Source organism: Pangasianodon hypophthalmus, chromosome 6 (assembly GCF_027358585.1).
Source record: "Pangasianodon hypophthalmus isolate fPanHyp1 chromosome 6, fPanHyp1.pri, whole genome shotgun sequence".
NCBI classification, from domain to species: Eukaryota; Metazoa; Chordata; class Actinopteri; order Siluriformes; family Pangasiidae; genus Pangasianodon; species Pangasianodon hypophthalmus.
This window is the reverse complement of record NC_069715.1, coordinates 3413303-3435667: the sequence shown is the minus strand read 5'-3', so window position 1 is coordinate 3435667 and position 22365 is coordinate 3413303. Positions and strand designations below refer to the sequence as shown.

Genomic DNA, 22365 nt, shown 5'->3' with positions numbered 1-22365 from the left:
CACACACTCCCTAAATCAGGGGTATCAAAATCATTTTAGGTAACAGGCCACATTACCCATAATCCAGTATCAAGTAGGCCAAAAAAAAGTTTAGCAACCAAAAACACGTCAACAGCTCCTCTTGACTTTGTTCGTTCATCATTTATAGTTTTGTTGCGTTGGATTAGAACATTTATCGGGCCGGTTCTGACCCATGGGAAGTACGTTTGATAGTTTACACATACATAGTGCGTGAATGGGTGAGGGAACAGGCTTATCAGCTCCAGCCACACGTGACTCCCTAACATCCTGCATTCATTCCCCCACCTAGGACAAGTCATAGCCCTCAGATCTGTGTGTGTGTGTGTGTGTGTGTGTGTTTGGACAGAAACAGAGCTCTGAGCATGTTTATTTAAGTGTGTATGTGTGTGTGTGTGTGTGCGAGTGTTAATATGGCTCACACGTGGAGTATGAAAATCCCCCAGAGACACGCACACATTGTTACAAACGCACAACTTCTGATGTTGTGATGGCAACAGCGGAGGCGTGAAGTGTGTGTTGCAGGAGGCCTGGGTGGGAGAAGCATGCTCCTGCCATGCATACGATTTCCATATTTCAGCCAGACGCTCTGTGATCTCAGACGAGACCCTTCGGCTCGTAAAAAAGAAAGTGCAGAGAGGCTCCAGGGAGGGGAAGCGTCTCTTTGCCTGTGTGGAACTTTTCCTAGTTGACTAAAAGGACACAGCAGGCAGGCACGTGTTTCTGCACTAGAGCATGAGCGTGTATGTGTGTGTGTCTGTGTGTGTGTATGTGTGTGTGTGTCTGTGTGTCTGTGTGTGTCAGTCACCTGCTTATTTGTATTTATCTCATCATGTTTTGCTTTTATGATGTTTGGTTGCCATGACTGATGCCATAGCAATGACTACAGTCAACCAAATAACACTGCAAACCAGCCACACACGAACACACACACACACACACACACACACACACACTCACACACACTTCTCACTTTCCTACCATGATATTTGCATGTTAATCCCAATCTAATTCCCACACAACCTTGTAATTTACTCATCTTTTGGAAGTCGTTGCTGTAATGGGATTGAATACTGGCCTCTCATCCGATTAGTCAGGATTATATATATATTAGATGCGAATAAAAAAAAAATTGCTTGTGAATAGTGTTAAACGTGCTGTGTGAGGTTTTCCCGCAGTGGGGAATGTAGCCGTGAGTCGTGACACTATTCCGTCACCTCTAACCCCCGTTCCAGCTTCACAGCCATGACGTAAAAACCACACGAGCTGCTGAAGAAATGACACGGCTCGTCTCGGGCTGCGTTACACAAAGCTCCGCTGAGCTCTGGTCATGTGTGAGTCCTCTGCGCTTAGCAGATCAGGGGCGTCATGGAACATTTTAGTTAGCTCTGTTTATGTCGGTTGGTTGATGTCATGTACAGCTAGTGATGAACTCGTCGTGCTGAGTTTTAAGATGTTATGGAGTTTGAACAGTATCTTTATTACTGTGGTCATTAAAAATGAATTCAAAGTGTCGTGAATTTCATCTGGACTCGAGCAGACCTCGGTGAGCGAGAGGAAAGGAAGAGCGAGTGGCTCAGTGCTCAGTGCTCGCTGAAGTGAAGTGCTCGTTTCACCACTCCACACTCACGAATACCTGTGTGTGTGTGTGTGTGTGTGTGTGTGTGTGTGTGTGTGTGTGTGTGTGTGTGTGTGCACGATTCACAGCAATCAGCGCTCATTTTTCACCGATACCGCTCTTCACGCTCAGATCAGCCGTCCTCACAATCTCTGTTAAACATATGCTTAAATGCTGTTATGATGTTTTATCAGGTTTCTTGTACTGTAACAAGATGTTGTAGTAGCTGCTAAAATGAAAGTCTCGTGCTTCACTGCAGAAAGAATGGAGAAGTGAAGTAGTGGATGTGATATCAGTACTTACTTTCAGGTTGTAAGTCACACACACCATGCTATACCATGCCATAAATCTCACTAATGCACTTCAACCTTAAATGACTGCTTTAAAGGACTGAGAGGTACTAATAAGTTGGATCATCACACGAGAACTGTGGACCAGGGCTTGTTTGTGGTTCCAAAAATTAAAGAGGAAAAAAGTGCCTGCACGTCCAATATAATATAATGTAGACGACACGCTGGACAAAACAAGCGAAACTGGCAGCTAATATCAACACAACAAAACGAACAACATTAAAAAATATCGAATACAGCACAACTATATGTGATAGCAAAACACATTGTGTTATAGGTCTGTAATTGTTTTACTCCAAATGCAGTACCACAGTTGTGGTTATGTTATGGGTTGTTGTTGTTGTTGTTGTTGTTGTGGTGGTGGTGGTGGTGTTAAGTTGTGTTTGCTTTGCTAACGTTGTTGATTTGGCACCTCCGGGCCACTCAAGGTTTGTTTTAACAACAACTTTTAGTAGACAAAATTATAGTAATAAAGTATGTAGTAGTAAAACAAAACAGGTTTAAAACTGATAACTTGATAAAACTGACATTGATAATGTAGTATTAATAATTTAGAAACATTGCTGCTGTTATAGAAAATTATTCAACACCTTCTGACCAATCAGAATTGAGAAATCCGCAGCGCTGTGGTGTAAGACGTAGTAGAGAAGAGTCGAGAGTCGAGAGTCGTTTATTCGTCATTTGCACAGCTACACTGGCTACACTGGGCTTTGAAATGCTTGTGACGAGGCTCAGATTTAGACACTGACAATACAAACGCTTATGAGACATGAACAAACACGTATTTGGACGTGAGTGGTTGAGACGATGCGGTAATGTAATAAAGTAAATGAGGTAAACGAAAGTGGTACACAATGGCAGAGTAAAAGTGACATGTGCTGTTAATAGCATGTGGCAAAATGTGGCTTCTTGCTTGCTTGAAACATAATACTGACTTAGATTAAATATATTTTTTTATAAATTTTTAGATATAAAAAAATTTCCGAGCAGCTTCTTTTGAGCTGATATTAAACAGATAAGATCAGTTGCTGTCCAGAGAGATGCGTGCGCCGATAGACTGTCTACACTGTCTTTTGTTTCTCTCTGACTCATTTCCTCTGAATCAGATGATCGCCATCATACCATATGTACAGTTCGTTGATCTGTAATGCGGTGCATCAGCGTAGCATATCTTTTATTATCTCTGGCCTTTATGTCTTTATTTCTAAAGCGGGCACTGTGTGAGAGCAGATGCTGTTTGAGTGACGTATGTGTGTGTGTGTGTGTGTGTGTGTGTGTGTGTGTGTGTGCGTGTGCACGGCTCTTTGTGTTCAGCTCGTTGTGTGGTCATTTTCTTGATGTATACCTTCAAGTCGTACTGAAGAGTCTGGGCTTAAAGGTGTTGAGGTGCATGGAGGAGACGAGGAGGTGGTGGATGACGACATTAGCTAGGAAGGAGATGAAGATTGAAGACTGAGGTTTCTTCTTTCTCCCAAACTTCATTTATTTCACACTTCTATTTCAATTCTGATCATCTTTAATTTTCCATGCAGTGTGCTAATATGCAAAGCCGTGTTTGGGCATATTGATGGACATGGTGAAGTTGGAACTGTGGTAATAATATCCTGGATTTGAAATATAGATAACACACACACACACACCGTGACCTTTAGTACAATAGGGTAGGGACCCCTTTAACTATAAAACAAAATTCACTTCTTTATACAGATTTATTTTTACAGACAAACTATTAGAAATGAGTGCAATAATACACTGCCTGGAGAGCTTTAAAACGCTTGGTGATGTCACATCCTAAAAAAATCGACAGGAGAACTCACGGCTATGTTTATTAGTGAAAGTAAGAGCATTTCCACATGCACAATGTGATGAGAACTTACAGGATTGGGACTAAACAGCTGTGTGGCCACAAGAAAGCCATTTGTTAGTGAAACTAATCGGAAACAATGACTTCAATTTGCTAGGGAGCATAAAGACTGGACTGTGAAGCAATGGAAAAAGGTCATGTGGTCTGATAAAATCAGATTTACCCTATTCCAAAGCAATGGGCGTGTCAGGGTAAGAAGGGAAATGCATGAGGTGATTCACCCGTCATGCATAGTGCCAACTGTACAAGCCTCTGGAGGCAGTGTGATGATCTGGGGTTGCATCAGTTGGTCAGGTCGAGGCTCAGCCTCATTGTGTGGCAATAAAATGAAGTCAGCTGAGCACCTGAATGTACTGAATGACCAGGTTATTCCATCAATGGACTTTTTCTTCCCTGATGGCACAGGCATATTCCAGGATGAAAATGCTAACTTGAAGGCTTAACTTGTGAAAGAGTCGTTCAGGGAGCGTGAGGAATCATTTTCACACATGAACTGGCCACCACAGAGTCCTGACCTCAACCCCATTGAAAGTCTTTGGGATGTGCTGGAGAAGACTTTACGCAGTGGTCCGACTCTCCTGTCCTCAATGCAAGATCTCAGCCAAAAATTAATGCAACTCTGGATGGAAATAAATGTTGTGAAGTTGCATAAGGTTGTTGAAACAATGCCAGGACGAATGCGTGCCGTAATCAAAGCTAAATGCAGCGCAGCAAAATATTAGTATGCGCGACTTTTTTTTGAACAGGCAGTGTATTTTGCTAGTGTATTATTTCTGAACTTTCCACTTAGAGAACCCATTTTAGTTGAAATTATATTTAGATTCCAGTTGGCATAATGTATACGTATTCCTGACATCATTAAACAACTGCTTAGTTCCCAGTGTTGTGTCTTATACACAGAGAAAAGGGTTGATTTCTATCCCCAATTCATTCATTCCTTCATGTTCTGTAAGTGTTTTAGCCTGATTGCAGTTATTCCAGGGAAATCTGTGTGCAAAGCGAGAAAACACCCTGGATGGGACGCCAGTCCATCACAGGACACCAAGCAGAATGTTTTTGGAAGGGAGGAGGAAACCAGAGAACCCAGAGGAAACCGGAACACGATGAGAACATGCACGGAAACTCTACACCTGTAACCCAAGCTCAGGATCGACCCCTTCAGTGCATTCTGTATATATATATATATATATGCAATTTTAGCACTTTAATGAAGAAACTTTTAACAGAAATGGTGTGGTTTTGATACTGCTTTGTTCAGTGTGTTAGTTTTGAATATTTTTTGGATTGATGGTCTTGATGTTGGACTTGAAATTAGTGAAAGCGGCAGATTTTGAGTTTGGGAGTGTGTTCTGTCATCAGATGACATTGTTGAAGAAAATCTTCAGATAAATCTTTAGATATGTACAGTGGAGTCCAAAAGTCTGAGACCACACTGCAAAATCTTTCCAATTTTTATTTTAAAACTGGAAATAAACAAAGTTTTCGAATGTTGAAAGGAAAGAAAGGAAATGTTCAGTATCTTGAATATTCATTGTAGATTCTGCACTATTTCTAGGTCACTGTTTAGACTGAAGCAGATTTACCAAGAAGATACTGACCATGATGACTCGTTTGTACAAACAGTCAGCTTTTCCTCGAGCTTTATCTCTTCGGTTGAAGCGCATGATCAGACGACACACTGCTGGATTTGATCTATTGTCTGGTTTTACACAAACTTGTGGACGCCATGCCAGCTCGAGTGACAGTAAAGCAAAAGGAGGACAAACCAAATACTAAGAAGCTCAAGAAGAATGCGCATCCGAGGCATTTTCACTAGCAGTCTCACAATTTTAACATCTTTCTGGACGTGTCACAGAGATACTAAATGTTATCAGTATATTTGTGTGTGTTGTGTGTGTGTGTGTGTGTGTATGTGTGTGTTTCCTCTCCTGTATCTCTCCTGCTACAGAGTGACGTGATTTGTTTCTGCAACTCTCATGTTTTTTTTTTTTTACTTCCTTCTGTTTTTGTTTGTCCTCTTGTGCGATTGTTGTAAGTACATAAAGTGTGATTTGTTGAACAAAAGCTGCACAAAAACGCCGCACAGTCAGCCGATTTTTATTGATCTGAGCTCCAGACAGTTAAACACACACACTCTGTTTGAGATTTGGTGTTGTTTAGCATTAATTTAATCCGATATCAGGTTGCTCTTGGATCACCTGAGATGCATTTTAACACGAGTTTGAATAGGTGTGAGAGACACGCTTCCGTTGTGGCAAGACGTTTTACCGCCTCATTCTCTCTCACACACACGTACACGTGCGTACACACACACGTACACGTGCGCACATGTACACGTACGCAAGCTCTTGAACAGCTGCTCAGTCATCTCACTTTAGCACATGTTCGCACTGACAGAGTGCCCCCCCCGCACACACACACACACACACACACACACACACACACACACACAGAGAGAGAGCCAGACAGGTGTTATCTGTTATCACGACTCTCTTCCTCCCACGTATACCCCCGTTCTCTTTCATACACACACACACACGCGCACACACACACGCTATGAAGAGCAGACGACGCACTCTCAGCCCAGGATTTTCAGCCCATTATCACGACTTCTATCTCCACACATACACACAGAGCTATTCTCATTCTGACGTACAGAGTAAAGAGAAAGGCTGTGTGTGTATGTGTGTGTGTGTCTGACTCCTTACAGCACAGTGTCTCTCCAAAGCCGCCCACACAGGCTAATGATGCTAACACGTGTCACGGCTAACTGAAACGCCTCCCTCACCAGAGCAAGCCTGACCGAGTGCTGTGTAAGACTCAGAAGGTCACTGAGAATATCACTGAACGCTAATCCCTATTAAAGAACCGGGAAAACCGGAGCTCTGCTAATGGAGCAGGAATGAATGGTACTCAGGGGGCGGGGCTTGCAATAGCATTCATCACTGATTGGTTACATGTATCACGTCACACCACAGCAACAAATATGGACACACACTTGCAGGACTTCACGCTGCGAACGCTGTTGTCACGGTAACAAATCGTTCCTGGTGGAAAACGAAGATGAAAGTAAAGGAAAAACACTATTATCCCAGTTGCATAAAACACTTTAGGTTGCCAGAGATTCCTGCAACCTTTCTCTTAGCTAACGGAGAAGTTCGAGCGATTTGCTACAGCGACTGACGCGTTGCTGTAGTAAAATTCCACGGTAACCATGGCAACGTTCCCTCAGCGCTCCATCGCACTGTTTTACTTCTCGATTCTTGATTGGTTTAAAGTATAGTAAAGTAAACCTCCACCAGGAAGCTCTGTGTGTTACGCCTGACGTTAGCGTTCAGTTTTAGAAGGATGCAGGTCACGCTAACGTCACGCCTAATAAATATTCTCTCCACAATTTCGTGCGCAAATTCCTGGTTTATAACATGATGTCAACAATCAACCACAGAGCCAAAAGAGGAAACGCAAGTACAGGAAGTGTTAATTAATGACGTTAAATGAAACCTTTCAGCTCCGAACGAGTAAAAGGTGCTGAGAGCATTAATATGGCTCATACGCCAGTTGTGTTCGACTGGTCTTCCTGTAACATTTAAAAAAATCACAATGTCACAAAAACTGTATTAAATGTGTTGGATTTCTTTGTTAGATCCGAGGAAATCGGGGTAGGAGTTTATGATGTATGCGCTATAACCAGAGTTGCCAGATCTGCACAAAAGCGATGGTACGAAAGTGGTGAAATCCTAATCCTTATGTATGGACATTCAGAGGCATTGAAACCCCTGTAAATAATATTCCTGCCCTGACTTTTCCTAAAGTGACCCAAAATTAGCAAAAAAAACCCCACGAAAAACAAGCAAAACAAAAAAATTAAAATGTACACAGGTTCTGTTCTAGGCCCATTTTGACCCTCATGTTACAGGTTCCAAATGTGGAATTATATGTTAATTCATAATGTTTTTTTTTTTCCAAAATATTTGAGATGTTTACCAATTAATAAAATTTATTCAAATCGTTATGGGTGTTATTTTCTGTTATGCAGGCCCGTAGTATTTTGACACAGATGTTTTTTGACAACAGAAATAAAAAAGATGAGTTAAAACAGATAATATAATTCCACTCACTTCAAAAAAGTGATCAGCGTCATAGCACTGTTTTATTTCTGAGTTTGAAATGTGTTCCTGGATAAGAAAAACAGCTGGAGGTCAAACGCTGGACTTGAGACTTGATGCAGTCGTTGGTCAAAAAAAACACCAGGTCCGTACAATCAAGGGTCAGAATATGAACAAGTATGTAAAGATTAAACTCATAGTTTGCCTATTATTTCACAACAGTCCTGATATGGTCTCGTATTATTCCACATTTTGAAATGAATAAATAATATTTATGGCGACGAACAGGAAAAGTAACCTCCTTCTTCAGTAAAGCCACACACACTACTTTCCACTTTAGCTCTGGACGCGTGGGAATGTGGAATCAGTCACGCTTCCCGTTTTCTGACCCTGTTCATGATGTCTTTCCTCAGATGCACATGTACGAAGGAGAGAAATGCATGATGGGTGATGAGTTTAGGTTTTTGATGCAGAATGTGGCTTAATTACGCTGAAAAACCAGCTTTTGATGGGTTTAATATGCAGCGATGGATTAGATGGATGTAGTGTAACTGAACCACACACACTAAGCACTGAGTACATTACAGCTATCATCTCTCTCTCTCTCTCTCTCTCTCTTTCTTTCTCTTTCTTTCTTTATATCTCAATCTCTCTTTATCAACTCTCTCTCTCTTTCTCTTTCTTTCTTTATCTCTCTCTCTCTCTCTTTCTCTCTTTCTCTCTCTCTCTTTATCAACCATCTCTCTCTCTCTCTCTCTTTCTTTCTCTTTCTTTGTCTTTCTTTATCTCTCTCTCTGTTTCTTTCTTTAGCTCTCTCTCTCTTTATCAACTGTCTCTCTCTCTCTCTTTCATTCTTTATCTCTCTCTTTCTCTCTATCTCTCTCTCTCTTTATCAACTGTCTCTCTCTCTCTTTCATTCTTTATCTCTCTCTTTCTCTCTATCTCTCTCTCTCTTTATCAACTGTCTCTGTCTCTCTGTTTTTCTTTATCTCTCTTTCTCTCCATCTCTCTCTCTCTCTCTTTATCAACTGTCTCTCTCTCTCTCTCTCTTTCATTCTTTATCTCTCTCTCTCTCTCTTTATCTCTCACTCTTTATCAACTGTCTCTCTCTCTCTCTCTCTCTGTTTTTTTATCTCTCTTTCTCTCTATCTCTCTCTCTCTTTATCAACTGTCTCTCTCTCTCTGTTTCTTTCTTTATCTCTCTTTCTCTCTTTATCAACCGTCTCTCTCTCTCTCTCTTTCATTCTTTATCTCTCTCTCTTTATCTCTCTCTCTCCTGTCTCTCTCTCTCCACCTCTCATCTTTTTCTACTCTCGTCTCTCTCCCTTCTTTCCCTCCCATCTCTCTCTCTCTCTCTCTCTCTCTCTCTCCCTCCCTGGCGGATATCCTGAGATATTTTGTTGACAGAATAATAAATGAGAGGGAGGATTTCCCTCATCATTCTGTCACTGGCTCCATATGTGAAGCTCTTTTGCAGGAGCTCCTTGGAGAAATGTGTGCACACACTCTTCCTGTAAAAGACGTGATAATAACGTGTCTCCGATGCCTACAGTGAGCGTCAAAGTGTTTTCTCCACCTGACAATGCGAAAGGAACATTTTAAATGATGTGATGATGTGCTCATAATAAGATCAGAAAATAATCCGCCATGCGAAAACATACAGTATCAAGAGGAAGAGAAGTAGTTAATAGTTTGTAATTTATTACCAAGCCTTAAAACGCATTATAATTATGATTATCAGTATTAGTAGTAAAAGTAATTAGTTGTTACTTTATAGTCCTAGGGTTAGGGTTTCAGGTTTCACAGATGTTTCTGTAATGTGGCGTGTGTAGATGATTGAACATCTGGAATCTGATGGCGTGTCCACATGTTGCTGTCTCTTTCTCGTTCTGTCACGCAGAGCACAGGAGCGTGCGCTTCTCTCACCGAAAACTGATTTGTTCCTCCTCTTCCTCTGGGGCTGTGTTTGTCTCGGCTGCTTGCTTGTGTGTGAGAGATGTGTTTGTGTGTGCCAGTGCTCCTGTGGAGTGCGTGCGTGTGTGTGTGTGTGTGTGTGTGTGTGTGTGTGTGTGCGCGCACCATGGAGCTGAATTAAGAAGGAGAAGCGGTACTAATCGATTGCTGCTGTGTGGATGTAGGTGTGTTTGGGTGAACCTGCAGAGTGTGTGATGAGGTTCAGTGTCAGGCTGGTGGAAGTTTGATCTGCAGAAAGAAAGGAAGAACGCTCTGCAATGTACACTCACACACACACACACACACACACACACACACACACTCACACTCACACACTCACACTCAGCAGGCCTGTGTTTATTACACCACCAGCATGCTGAATTGCTTAGGGCTTATAACAAGGACATTTCAAACAAAAATAATATAATAAAAAATAAAATAGATATATTTATAAAAATATTTATTTAATTAATATCTAGTAAATTAGGTATATTAATATATATGTATTTATTACAATAATAAAGTAAAAAACAGCTGCTAATAATGTAAAATTTAAAATACTATTCCAATTTTAATTTAATATACTCACTCTTCTTCTTCTTCTTCTCCTTATTATTATTATTATTTTTGTAATTATTATTAGTATATTAGGTGTATATGTTTTTTTTATTTATTTCAATTATTAAACGTAATTTAGTGATTTATATCATTCATATGTGTATAGTGTAATATTAATATATTTTTACACGTCTGTCTGTCTAGCTGTCTCGTTATCTATGTACACTGACTGTCCACTTTATTAGGAACAATTCTGTGTAAACTCTGGAGCCTGTTGTGTGTGAAAATCCCAGCAGATCAGCAGTTTCTGAAATCCTCAATCCAGTCCATGTGGCACCAACAACCAGGCCACGCTTAAAGTCACAGAGATCACACTTTTCCCCCATTCTGATGTGAACATTAACTGAAGCTCTTGACCTGTATCTGCATGATTTTTTTGCCTTGCGCTGCTGCAACTTGATTGGCTGATTAGAGAACTGTCTCGTTTTCTTCACTAACTGCATGGGCTGTACATTAGGCTGATAGTGATACACGTACTTGTATTGATCCATTAATACAAAGCTAACACTGCACAACTGTGAGCTGATACTCAGTGCAGACGGAAGAAGAAGTGTGTATGAAACAGAAAGAGCTTTTTTTTTTTTTTTTCATCAGAAGCACTATTAATGTGTGTGATTACAAGACGCATAAGATCTAACGAGAAAGCTAATCTTTTAGATGACTTAGAAAAAGAGTTCTCGGATTATCTGATTACTTCTGGACCGATCCGACTGCTTCAGCTGGTTTGACCCTCACACAAATAGGAAGCAGAGCAGATCCGTCTCTGATTACTCACTGTCTTAACAAAACACAGCCAAACACAACATGCTTCTATAAAAAGAACAATAGATTTAGACGATAAATGCGTAACCTTCTGATATAGAAGTCTTTCACAATAAAATAGCAACAGTAGATGACAAGCTGTGATAAGAGACATTTAAGCCATTACTTAATACCTAAGTTTGATTTGAAGAAGAAACACCTACACAGACCTTCCTCCAGAGAGCTATGTGATGTTATACTTTGTTATAAAATATATATATTATAGTTTTTTTTTTTTTTTTCTTTGCGTTTACATCAGAGAGACACATCATCCTGTATGTATTATTACTGAATCCAGAAAACGAGAATGCTAGCTCAAAGAACAGTTAACAATGTAGTGCACAGTTTCGTTTGACACTGATGGGATTTTGATTGGATGTCTTTCAAAAAATTAAACAAGTTAGAACACAACTGACTGGTGAAGCAAGTGGGCGAGAATGAAAAATATCTCATGGCATTTGAGATTCATCAATGAAAGTGTAAGGTGTAAAATGGCAGATGTGTGTTTTTTTTTTTTTAAGTATTCAGTTTCAGTGATACTTCATTAAAGAAACAGTTATTAAGTATAATAACAAAGAACAATTGCTCACTTATACTGTATATTTAACTTTCACTTGCATTAACATTCAGCACTAAGAGTTATCTGGAATCAGGGTTATATCGACTGCAACTCGGTTGTAGAGACTGAAATCAGTAATCACCACCTACTACTAATAATAATCATCTTAAATTATATAGCATTTTTATATTAAGCTCCAAAATCGCATCTTTTACAGTAAAAAAATATCGATTTCAGCAACCTTAGCAGTGTAAAAGTATCTTAAATAGAGGTCAGTGTATCTAATTTCTCCTTCTGGGATTATTATAATGTTATTAAGTCTGATTTAAGTTTGGAAATAGGCTCAATGATATATTTGTTAAATTTGTTTCCAGAAATATACTGAGGTAATCCATAAAAGTAGCTATAAAACCATAATCAGATTGCATTGTTCAGATGACGAAGTGTGTTACTTCCCAACACTATGTAACAGGTGCCATTTAATTCACAGGAAACTCGTAGAAGGAGAAGTTTTTCTCACATCGCTGCGTCCAACACAATGCACAATATGACTGCCACGTCCCACTTCATCAACACTCACTCCAGGAGATGTTCTACTACTTCCTGCTTCTGTGTTGTCATTTCCTGCTTGTGGCTCACCACGTAAATGCTTTACATTCAGGCAATAATGGTCTTTCCCTGGCGTGTCTGTGTGTGCGTGTGTGTGTGTGTGTGTGTGTGTGCGTGCGTGTGTGTGTGTTTGTTGACTTCATCCATGCTATAATTTGCCAACATAAAAGCTGACAGGAAGTTGATTTATCCACAGCTTCCTTCTCCCATATGTAGAGAGAGAGAGAGAGAGAGAGAGAGAGAGAGAGAGAGGAAGGGACAAAGACAGTTTGAAGTCAGGACACGGTAAAGACTAAGACAGAGACAAAGACAGAGGCAGATAGACTAAGACAGACAGACAAAGAAAGAAAGAAAGAAAGAAAGAAAGAAAGAAAGAAAGAAAAAGAAAGAGGCAAAAAGTCTTAGAAGGTCAGAGACAGAGATATAGAGACAAAGACAGAAACAGAAACAGACAGGCAGAAATAAAGACAGAGAGGGAGAAAGAGAGGGAGAAAGACAGATGGAGACATGGACAGAGACAAAGACAGAAATAAGGACAGACAGAGACAGAGAGTCAAAGACAGTCAGAGAGAGACAGGGACATGGACAGAGATTAAGACAGAGAGATCTAGAGATAGAGACAGAGAGACAGAAACAAAGACGGATACAAAAACCGAGACAAAGAGGGATTGAGAGACATGGAGACAGAGAGAAAAAGAAAAGGCAGAGATAAAGACTGAGAGACATAGGCAAATACAGAGACATGGAGACAAACACAGAGCGACAATACAGAGACTGAGAGACAAATACGGAGGCAGAGACAAAGACAGTGCCTACACACACACACACACACACACACACACACACACAGTGGTGTTATGGTGATCTGTGAGTCAATGCCGGGGCTTTAGTAAACTGTGTGGTGTCTGGGATTAGTCAGCCTTGGCATGCTTCCTCTTGTCACTCGCTCTCGAGAACTCATCTGAGAAAGAAGCCGGGTTCTCATAAACCCCTGCACCAACGCATGTCTCATTTACACTCTGTCCTCTAACACACACACACACACACACACACACTTTTATATAACAGACCTTAACATGGTAATGGTTTATTGTTCTCTATAAAAGCCCTGGCTCATAATCACTGCTGCTATGTGTGTGTGTGTGTGTGTGTGTTTGTTTCAGAGTGAAGGCTCTGACACTGCAGGTGTCTCAGGCGGACAGTAAGCTGGTGGACTTGAGGACGGAGAGAAAGAGGACGCGAGTGGAGCTGGAAAGCGAGCTTAAACGCAGTCTGCAACTCAGGTAGGGAAACAAGGTAACAATGCAGCTCTCTAGGCCGGAAAGGAGAGAAAGAACAGAGCGAGGGAGACACAGAACAGCTGGAGAACAGAAAGAAAAGAAGAAAAGCAGCATGGGGGCCAATTGCAGATCCTATTGGCTCAGAAGAGTGTGTGTGTGGCGTGTCTACAGTAGCCACCACAACCACGGCACGACAGGAAGAACTCAGCAGATGGGAAACAACTGGAAGTCAGAGAGGGTGTGTGTGTGTGTATGCGTGTGTATGTACGTGTGAAACTGAGAGCAGAAATAGAGAAGAGAAAAACAGTGTAACAGCTGACCTACAGTTCACTTTACCACACGCACGGTATTGAAGGGGTAAAATAAAATACACACACTTCTCCTCAAAGACACAGTGACACAGTGTGCTACTTTAGTTCTGCGCTGGAGCTACAAGGCTAATGAGTAATGGAGGTTTATGGCCACCAGTTCAGCATGCCGTCTGAATCATCACACACACGCAGTTAGTGTTGAATCATGACACACACACACACACACATACATACACATTATATGGCCAAAAGTTTGTGGACCCCTGACCATCACATTCATATGAGCTTGTTGAGCATCCCATTTCAGATTTGCTGTTATAATGAGCTCCACTCTTCTGGGAAGCTTTCCACTAGATGTTGGAGCGTGGCTGTGGGGATTTGTGTTCATTCAGCTACAAGAGCATTAGTGAGATCAGGCGCTGGTGTTGGTGAGGAGGTCTGGGGTTCAGTCTGTGTTCCAGTTCATCCCAAAGGTGTTCAGTGGGGTTGAGGTCAGGGCTCTGTGCAGGACACTCGAGTTCTTCCACTCCAACCTTCACACACCATGTCTTCATGGAGCTCGCTTTGTGCACAGGGGCATTGTCATGCTGGAACAGGTTTGAGCCTCTTAGTTCCTGTGAAGGTAAAATTGCAATGCTACAGCATACAAAGACTTTCTATATAACTGTGTGCTTCCAAATTTGTGGCAACAGTTTGGGGAAGAAGCACATATATGGGTATGATGGTCAGGTGTGCACATACTTTTGGCTGTATAGTGTACATACGCATACAGTGAATCTGAAAGATTAAGTAAGTAAGCAAGTTTATTGTCATTCTAATTCAACACAAGGCTGAGGATCGAATGAAATACAGTTTCTCCTGAGTCACACTTGTGTGTACATACATATACATGTACATATGTGCAAATACACAGTGCAAATCATAGTGCAAACACAGTGTTAGTGGTGTTATAAGACTCATTATGACGAGGTATGTGAAGGTTTAAACTGAGAGGAGGAGGAGGAGGAGGAGGAAGAGGAGGAGGAGGACCTCTTTAGAAGTCTTATAGCTTGTGGAAAGAAACCATGCATGAGTCTGGAGGATTTGGCACGAACACTGCGCAGTCTTTTCCCTGAGGTGAGCAAGGTGAACAGTTTGTGTGATGGATGAGTGGAGTCTGCGCAGATGCTTCAGGCCTTCCTTGTACACCGTTCCGTGTAGATGTTATTAATATTAAGGTGGCTGGTGCATGTGAGTCGCTGGGCATTCTTCACCACGCTCTGGAGTGTTTTCCTGTCAGATTCAGTACAGTCACCAGAGCAGACTGTGGGTCAGGACAGACTCAGTGATTCTCCTGTAGAAGCTGGAAGGATCGCTGATCACATACCGGCTATTTTCAACTTCCTCAAGAAGTAGAGGCGTTGGTGTGCTTTTTTTTTTTTTAGCTGAAAATGAGGAGTTGTGCACAGTTTCGTTTGACACTGATGGGATTTTGATTGGATGTCTTTCAAAACATTAAACAAGTTACAACACAACTGACTGGTGAAGCAAGTGGGCGAGAATGAAAAATATCTCATGGCATTTGAGATTCATCAATGAAAGTGTAAGGTGTAAAATGGCAGGTGTTTTTTTTTTAAGTATTCAGTTTCAGTGATACTTCATTAAAGAAACAGTTATTAAGTATAATAACAAAGAACAATTGCTCACTTATACTGTATATTTAACTTTCACTTGCATCAACATTCAGCACTAAGAGTTATCTGGAATCAGGGTTATATCGACTGCAACTCGGTTGTAGAGACTGAAATCAGTAATCACCACCTACTACTAATAATAATCATCTTAAATTATATAGCATTTTTATATTAAGCTCCAAAATCGCATCTTTTACAGTAAAAAAATATAGATTTCAGCAACCTTAGCAGTGTAAAAGTATCTTAAATAGAGGTCAGTGTATCTAATTTCTCCTTCTGGGATTATTATAATGTTATTAAGTTTAATTTAAGTTTGGAAATAGGCTCAATGATATATTTGTTAAATTTGTTTACAGAAATATACTGAGGTAATCCATAAAAGGTAACTATAAAACCATAATCAGATTGCGTTGTTCAGATGACGAAGTGTGTTACTTCCCAACACTGTTTTTATTTTATTTTTATTATATTCTGTTTTTTGCGATTGAGGATCGCAAACCGAGTGAGAGGAGTTCGTCCGTTAACTTCAGCCGGATAACAGCATTATAAATAACAGCCTTACGTAAGAGTGTTTGTTCTCCAGATGTGTCAGAGACAGGTGAAGCGCAGAGGTGATGGCATCCTCGGTGGAGCGATTGCGCCGAAACGCATACAGATGAAGGTCTAGAGTGGATGGAACGGAGGCGTTTATGCATGACATGACCACCCCTTAAAAGCACTTTGTGATGATGGAGGTTCGCGATATCGGATGAAAGTCATGGAGTTAGTTATAGCAGGAAATCCACCGGAAGTCATTGCAGTGCAGTGTAGCTGTAGAAAAAGTTAAAAAACTAAGTGAGGAGTAAAACCAGTGAGAGAGAGAGAGAGAGAGAGAGAGAGAAAGAGAGAGACAGGACTCAGGGTAAGCACGCAGCTCTTAACATTAACTAGAAAGGGATTTTCCAAGTATCCTCATCACCATTTTCCCCATTCCTCTCTCTCTCTCTCTCTCTCTCTCTCTCTCTCCCTCCATCTGCTATAGTTTTGAGTGTGGTGGAAGGATGGAGGGACACATTGTTCTTTTGACTCTAACTTTCTCTCCTGTCTGCGTCTTTCTTTCTTTCTTTCTTTCTTTCTTTCTTTCTTTCTGCCTTCCTTCTGTTGTTGTCTGTGTTCGGTCTCTTTGTCTTGCTCCCTTTTTATTCCTTTTTTCGTCTCCTTCCCTCTTCCTTCTCCCTCTCTCCTGTCGTTGTCCCGCTCCCTCGCCCTTTCTGTTCTCTTATATTTCTTTCTTTCTCTGTCTCTATCTCTCTCCTTACTTCTCATCTCTGTCTGGCCCACTGTCTCACTTAATCTTTGTGTTCTTTCTTTCTTTCTTTCTTTCTTTCTTTCTTTCTTTCTTTCTTTCTTTCTGTGTCTTCCTCTCTCTCTCTCTCTCTCTCTCTCCCCCTTGCTCTTTCTTTCTGTCTTTCTGCCTGTCTCTTTGTCTGTCTTTCTCTGTCTCTCTATTTATGCTACTATGCGCACACACACACACACACACACACACACTCTCTCTTATATGATCAAACAGTACTTATTACTCCTGTTATTACACTTCTTGATTATTTGATGTTCTGTTCATTCTCACTCTGGCCGTAATGACAAAGTTTGTGTGTGTGATTGTTTGAGTGTGTGTGTGAGTGTAATGACATAAAATGTGTGCGTGTGTAAAGATGTAAAGTGCGTGTGTGAGTGTAAAGATGTAAAGTGCGTGTGTGTGTGAGTGTAATGATGTAAAGTGCGTGTGAGTGTAAAGATGTAAAACGTACATGTGTGAGTGTAATGATGTAAAGTGCGTGTGAGTGTAAAGATGTAAAACGTACATGTGTGAGTGTAATGATGTAAAGTGTGTGTGAGTGTAAAGATGTAAAACGTACGGGTGTGAGTGTAAAGATGTAAAGTGCGTGTGAGTGTAAAGATGTAAAACGTACATGTGTGAGTGTAATGATGTAAAGTGTGTGTGAGTGTAAAGATGTAAAACGTACGTGTGTGAGTGTAAAGATGTAAAACGTACGGGTGTGAGTGTAAAGATGTAAAACGTACATGTGTGAGTGTAATGATGTAAAGTGTGTGTGAGTGTAAAGATGTAAAACGTACGTGTGTGAGTGTAATGATGTAAAGTGTGTGTGAGTGTAAAGATGTAAAACGTACGTGTGTGAGTGTAATGAAGTAAAGCGTGTGAAACGGAGAGCTCTTTGTTGTGGAGTGTGCAGTGTTCTCCTGACGCCTGGCCCATTTCTTCCAGCTGAATGATGACAGGGGTGTGTGAGTTGGAAAGTTCGGCGCGCTCCGACCCTACACACACACACACACACACACACCGGGTGAGAACAGTGTCCCTGGAAAAACACAATGTTCCGTTCCCTGTTCCCACTTCACGCAGCTCGGGGGCTGGCAGCAACGCCTCACAGAGCTTCAAATACCCATCTGTCTTTCTGAAGCAATCGCTCACCATTCTCGCCGCTTATATAAAGTTCCTGATAAAGACGTGTGTGTGTGTTTGTGCATTTTTTTCCTCTTCTCTGAGTGTTTGTGTTTGTGAGAGAGACTACGTGCCGTTTTTAGTGCTCCCTCATCTGATAAGTGAGTTTGGTTTGGTCTTTCAGCTTAGGATTTTTTTTTTTTTTCCGTTCCCGTCTGATGTTCTCCAGTCGTCTGAAGATGCTGAAGTGAAGTGCACTCCAAAACGCGCACACACACTCTTTTAAGTGCACCACACACACTTTTAAAGTGCACATCTTTGAACTGCCACCAAAAGTCCTTCAGAAGACACAAATCATGCCATGATGAAACACTAACCTTAATCATTCCTTAATGCTTCTTTTCATGTGAAGTGTGTGTGTGTGTGTGTGTGTGTCTGTGTACCACATGTGCAGCATAAGGTACTGTGTGTATTTTGGCTTTCAGACACGTACACGGTCTGGTGTATTGAAGTCAAAGGCTTCGCAGCTGATTACCGAGTGTTTCAGAGGTTCTGAGGAAAGAGAGAAAGAGAGAGAGAGAGAGAGAGAGAGAAAGAATATCTCTTATCACTGTGTCTTCTGTGAGAAAGATGGTAGGGATTGTGATGGATAAGAGTAAGAGGAAGGAGACTAACGAGGATGGAGTGGATGAAGGATGAGGTCATGTATCTGGGCCAAACCGCACAGCATTCTGGGAGTGTTGGGGAAGCAGGTCAGCAGACGCAAGCATGAAAGTACAACATGTGCAGCCCAGACCCACATCAGACTGAGAGAGAGAGTGAGAGAGAGAGGGAGAGGTGATAGAGACAAAGATTAGAGAGATGAGTGAAAGTGAAGTTACACAGAGAGAGAGAGAGAGAGAGAGAGAGAAAGAGTCCAGGTCTGTGCCTAAAGGTGCCAAATACCTGTTAAGTAAGGAATAAAACACTCAGTGTCATGCTGTAATAGGAAAGTAATGAATGACGAGATAGTTACTGCTACCACCCTGAAGTTGATTATTTTCCCATAACCGCAAATGAAAATGTTTTATCCCGACAAGGGCATTTTTCTTATTTATTAAAGGACTACACTTTTTTTTTTTTGGTAAATCTTTTTATAGTTTCAGTTACAATTACAGTTTTATAGTCTTTAGTAGTTACATTTAATGTTGTGGAATGTCCATGAAACAGGTTAGTTCCTGTTTTCACTTACTTTAGAGCAGCTGTAAACGGTCGTTTCCTTCACCAAGTTAATAAGACAAACTTTTAAATAAACATCTCCTCACAGAAAACTTCACCATATCAAGGACACATCCCTGTGAATGAGCTGTTGCTATAGAAACGATAACGTATTAGAACGAGCGCATTAATATAAAGCTGTGATTTCAGCTGCACGACTGTCAGAGCTGCTGTTATAGAAAATTAATCAACACCTTCTGACCAATCAGATTCCAGAATTCAGCAGTACCGTGGAATTTGTTAATATCAGAACATTTTCTTAAACATGGAAATCCTTTCTTTAGGGACGTTTGGGCAGAAATGATTGTGATTGGTTCAATCAGGCAGCCAGTTAAAACAGAGCTAACTACATCCTGATAATCAAGATACTGATGATGGGAAAAATATTTGGACATATTGTACATTTAAGCAGGTCGAATTTATGAATTCTGAATTTGCAGTTGCTTCACTTGTACTACGAATGCCAACACACACACACACACACACACAAAGCTCATTTTGATTTAGTGGTTGAAAAAAGCAAGAGTTTTCAGCGACAGTAAATTTTCTTTTAAATGTAGCCTTCATACCAAATCCCACCTCCTCTTGTTTCTGATTGGCTGTCCACATGAACCAATCACGATCATTTCTGTTCAGACCTGGCTGGGTATCACAGAGGCCCGGTTTGGGAATCTCTGTAAATGTTTATTTACAGTCGAAAACTCTCCAGTGAAATCATCTCTTGAGTATTTCCTATTTAATAAATGTAATAAAAGTGTGCATGTGGCTTGAGCATCCAGCTCCTGTCATCATATCTCCAGCTCGAGTGTGTGTTTGTTTATGCTGTAACATAGACAGTGTTGACTAGAAGTGTGTGCATTTACTGTGACACTGTGTAGTGTGTGTGTGTGTGTGTGTGTGTGTGTAATAGGATTATTATCCCGCAGTTATTATCCTGTTATTGCTCTGTGGGATCTTTTCTCTCGCCCTGGTCTCATGATGTGCATGTAATGCACTCGTTACGGAAAGGGGAACGGCTCATGCCGAGAGTTCACAATGACATAATAACATAATAAAAGGGTCACGCAGTTCTTTTCTGATTCCTACGCGCCGTTGCTTCGTGCCCGAGCTTCGCCCACAGACACCACGTTCCTGTCCAGTGTAAACACGAGCTGTCAGGCTAACGTACTTCACGGCTTTGATTTAGTTAGAAATGACGCAATAAAGGGTACAAGTTGTTCGAGGACACGCTGAAATGAACACAATATTCACAAATCACACCGTGTATGTGTGTGTGAGTGTGTGTGTGGTTTCACCGAGTATCCCACAGGAACAGGAAAGCATGCAAATTCCCGTGGACATTCAGTAGGCTGCTATGAGGAAATGGGATTATATGCAACACTAAAAATATTATTATCAGGTATTATTAGGTAGTTAAAGTTAAAGCCATATATAAACGCAGACATGCAAAATATTCAGCTTCAGTGATGGGTATTGTTATATGAAGGTGACGTTTCAAATTATATCGACTTGGCAGTGTCTTACTGCCTGCAGAAACGCAGAATCAGTGAGCCAGCTTCACATCAGCGCCCTGCTGTGGATTATTTTCCTATTTTACAGCTCTGTAACGTGCAGTAGGATGAGGCAGGACACGAGTGCGTAATCCACAAATCGTCGTCATTGTTCTGAGCGGTGGTCGAAGCACAATCCATTGTGTTATCCATTCTGTGAAAAATGGACAGCAGAAAAGAATTGAAAAAGACAAACACAGGCTCATGTGATGAGACACACCAATGACAAGACTTCGCAAAAAGATACAAATACGCAAGAGGGTATAAATAGACAAACGGACACAGACAGGTGACACGCAAATGATGAAACGGGACAGAGTCAGGACCAGGAAGTAAAACCAAAACTAAATAAGGGTCTGAGCTGTGCATGTCACGAGGGAGGTTCGTGATGAGCATGCGTCAGGGTGTACGACTCCACCTGGTCGTGGATTAGTTTTCTACGAGAGCACACCCCGTTATGTTTTACTGTTTCCTATCCCTCTATTTTGTATCCTACATGAACCTTAATAGCTGAAATTGTTTCTCTGAAGGATATTAGCTTCCCTTAGCTTCTACATTGCTACTTCACTATACAAGAATTAAATAATTATCTCTGCTGCTGTTCAACACAAGCAAATGTAGATTATCTAATTTATGCTTCATTCGACTTACCTGAGAAGTGAGAAGTCGGAGCTCGGAATGGCGTCATTTTTAAGATGATTGCTTACCAACTACAAAGTGCGGAAAAGAGCATGGATGCCTGGAGTCAGGGTTATAGCTTTAACAAGCGATTATGTGTGTATGTTGACTGATCAGTGTAACTCATTTAAACGTGCTAAAGTGCTACTTTGTTTACTGTCCATGCTGTGAGCGGCCATGTTGATCTGACGTCACTTGCTGAACTCGGAGTTGATGAGACCGTCCCGAGTTCCTGAGTAGGAATTCCAATTTGAGTGTTTTCTTTGTCTTTTCCTGGTTGGAGATCAGGAATGATAAGTTACGACCTCTAGTCAAATGCAGCATTCCTTCAATTTTATTACAGTCCCGACTTCAGTTTGCAAGAATTCCTGGATAATTCATTAAAAATACAGTGTTAATGCTAGCGACTAGCAGCTACAGCTGACTTGTAACCAGCTTACAGTATTCTTTGCTATATTTCTGGCCACAACCTCTAGTTTTTCTCCAAGTGAGCATCGCTACAGCCTCTCCAAAACCCCGAGCGATACTACCATACTATTTTCGGGATAGTTAGGAGACATGATAGGATGATGGCATATTGCACACACAAGTCTACTACATTGTATCCTCTATAGCAGTGGCTCTCCAAGTGGCGTCTGTGAAGCGTAGCCAGAGGGTCCATGATTTAAAAAAAAAAA

At 41.0% G+C, this 22365-nt stretch overlaps 2 protein-coding genes across 12 annotated transcripts in view; one reads left to right on the top strand and one right to left on the bottom strand.

Moving 5' to 3' along the window:
- The window catches only part of lekr1 (leucine, glutamate and lysine rich 1), a 100446-nt gene that overhangs the window by 24985 nt on the left and 53096 nt on the right, over positions 1-22365 (top strand). For all 3 annotated transcript variants that reach the window (XM_053234981.1, XM_053234980.1, XM_053234979.1), the window contains exon 4: positions 13660-13779. In XM_053234981.1, the coding sequence (XP_053090956.1) occupies positions 13660-13779 (120 nt within the window). The remainder of the gene's footprint in view (positions 1-13659; positions 13780-22365) is intronic.
- Positions 14727-22365, bottom strand: part of LOC128318531 (histidine-rich glycoprotein-like) — a 10120-nt gene continuing 2481 nt past the window's right edge. Inside the window, exons 2-5 of one of the 9 annotated variants that reach the window (XM_053234987.1) lie at positions 21837-21961; positions 21662-21720; positions 18879-21164; positions 14731-18755 (exon numbers count right to left, since the gene is read on the bottom strand). In XM_053234987.1, coding sequence (XP_053090962.1) covers positions 17331-18236 — 906 coding nt within the window. In that variant the 5' untranslated portion in view covers positions 18237-18755; positions 18879-21164; positions 21662-21720; positions 21837-21961 and the 3' untranslated portion in view covers positions 14731-17330. Of the gene's footprint in view, positions 18756-18878; positions 21987-22365 lie in introns of those variants that run through there. The other 8 variants (XM_053234988.1, XR_008301929.1, XR_008301927.1 and 5 more) reach the window with 8 other exon arrangements.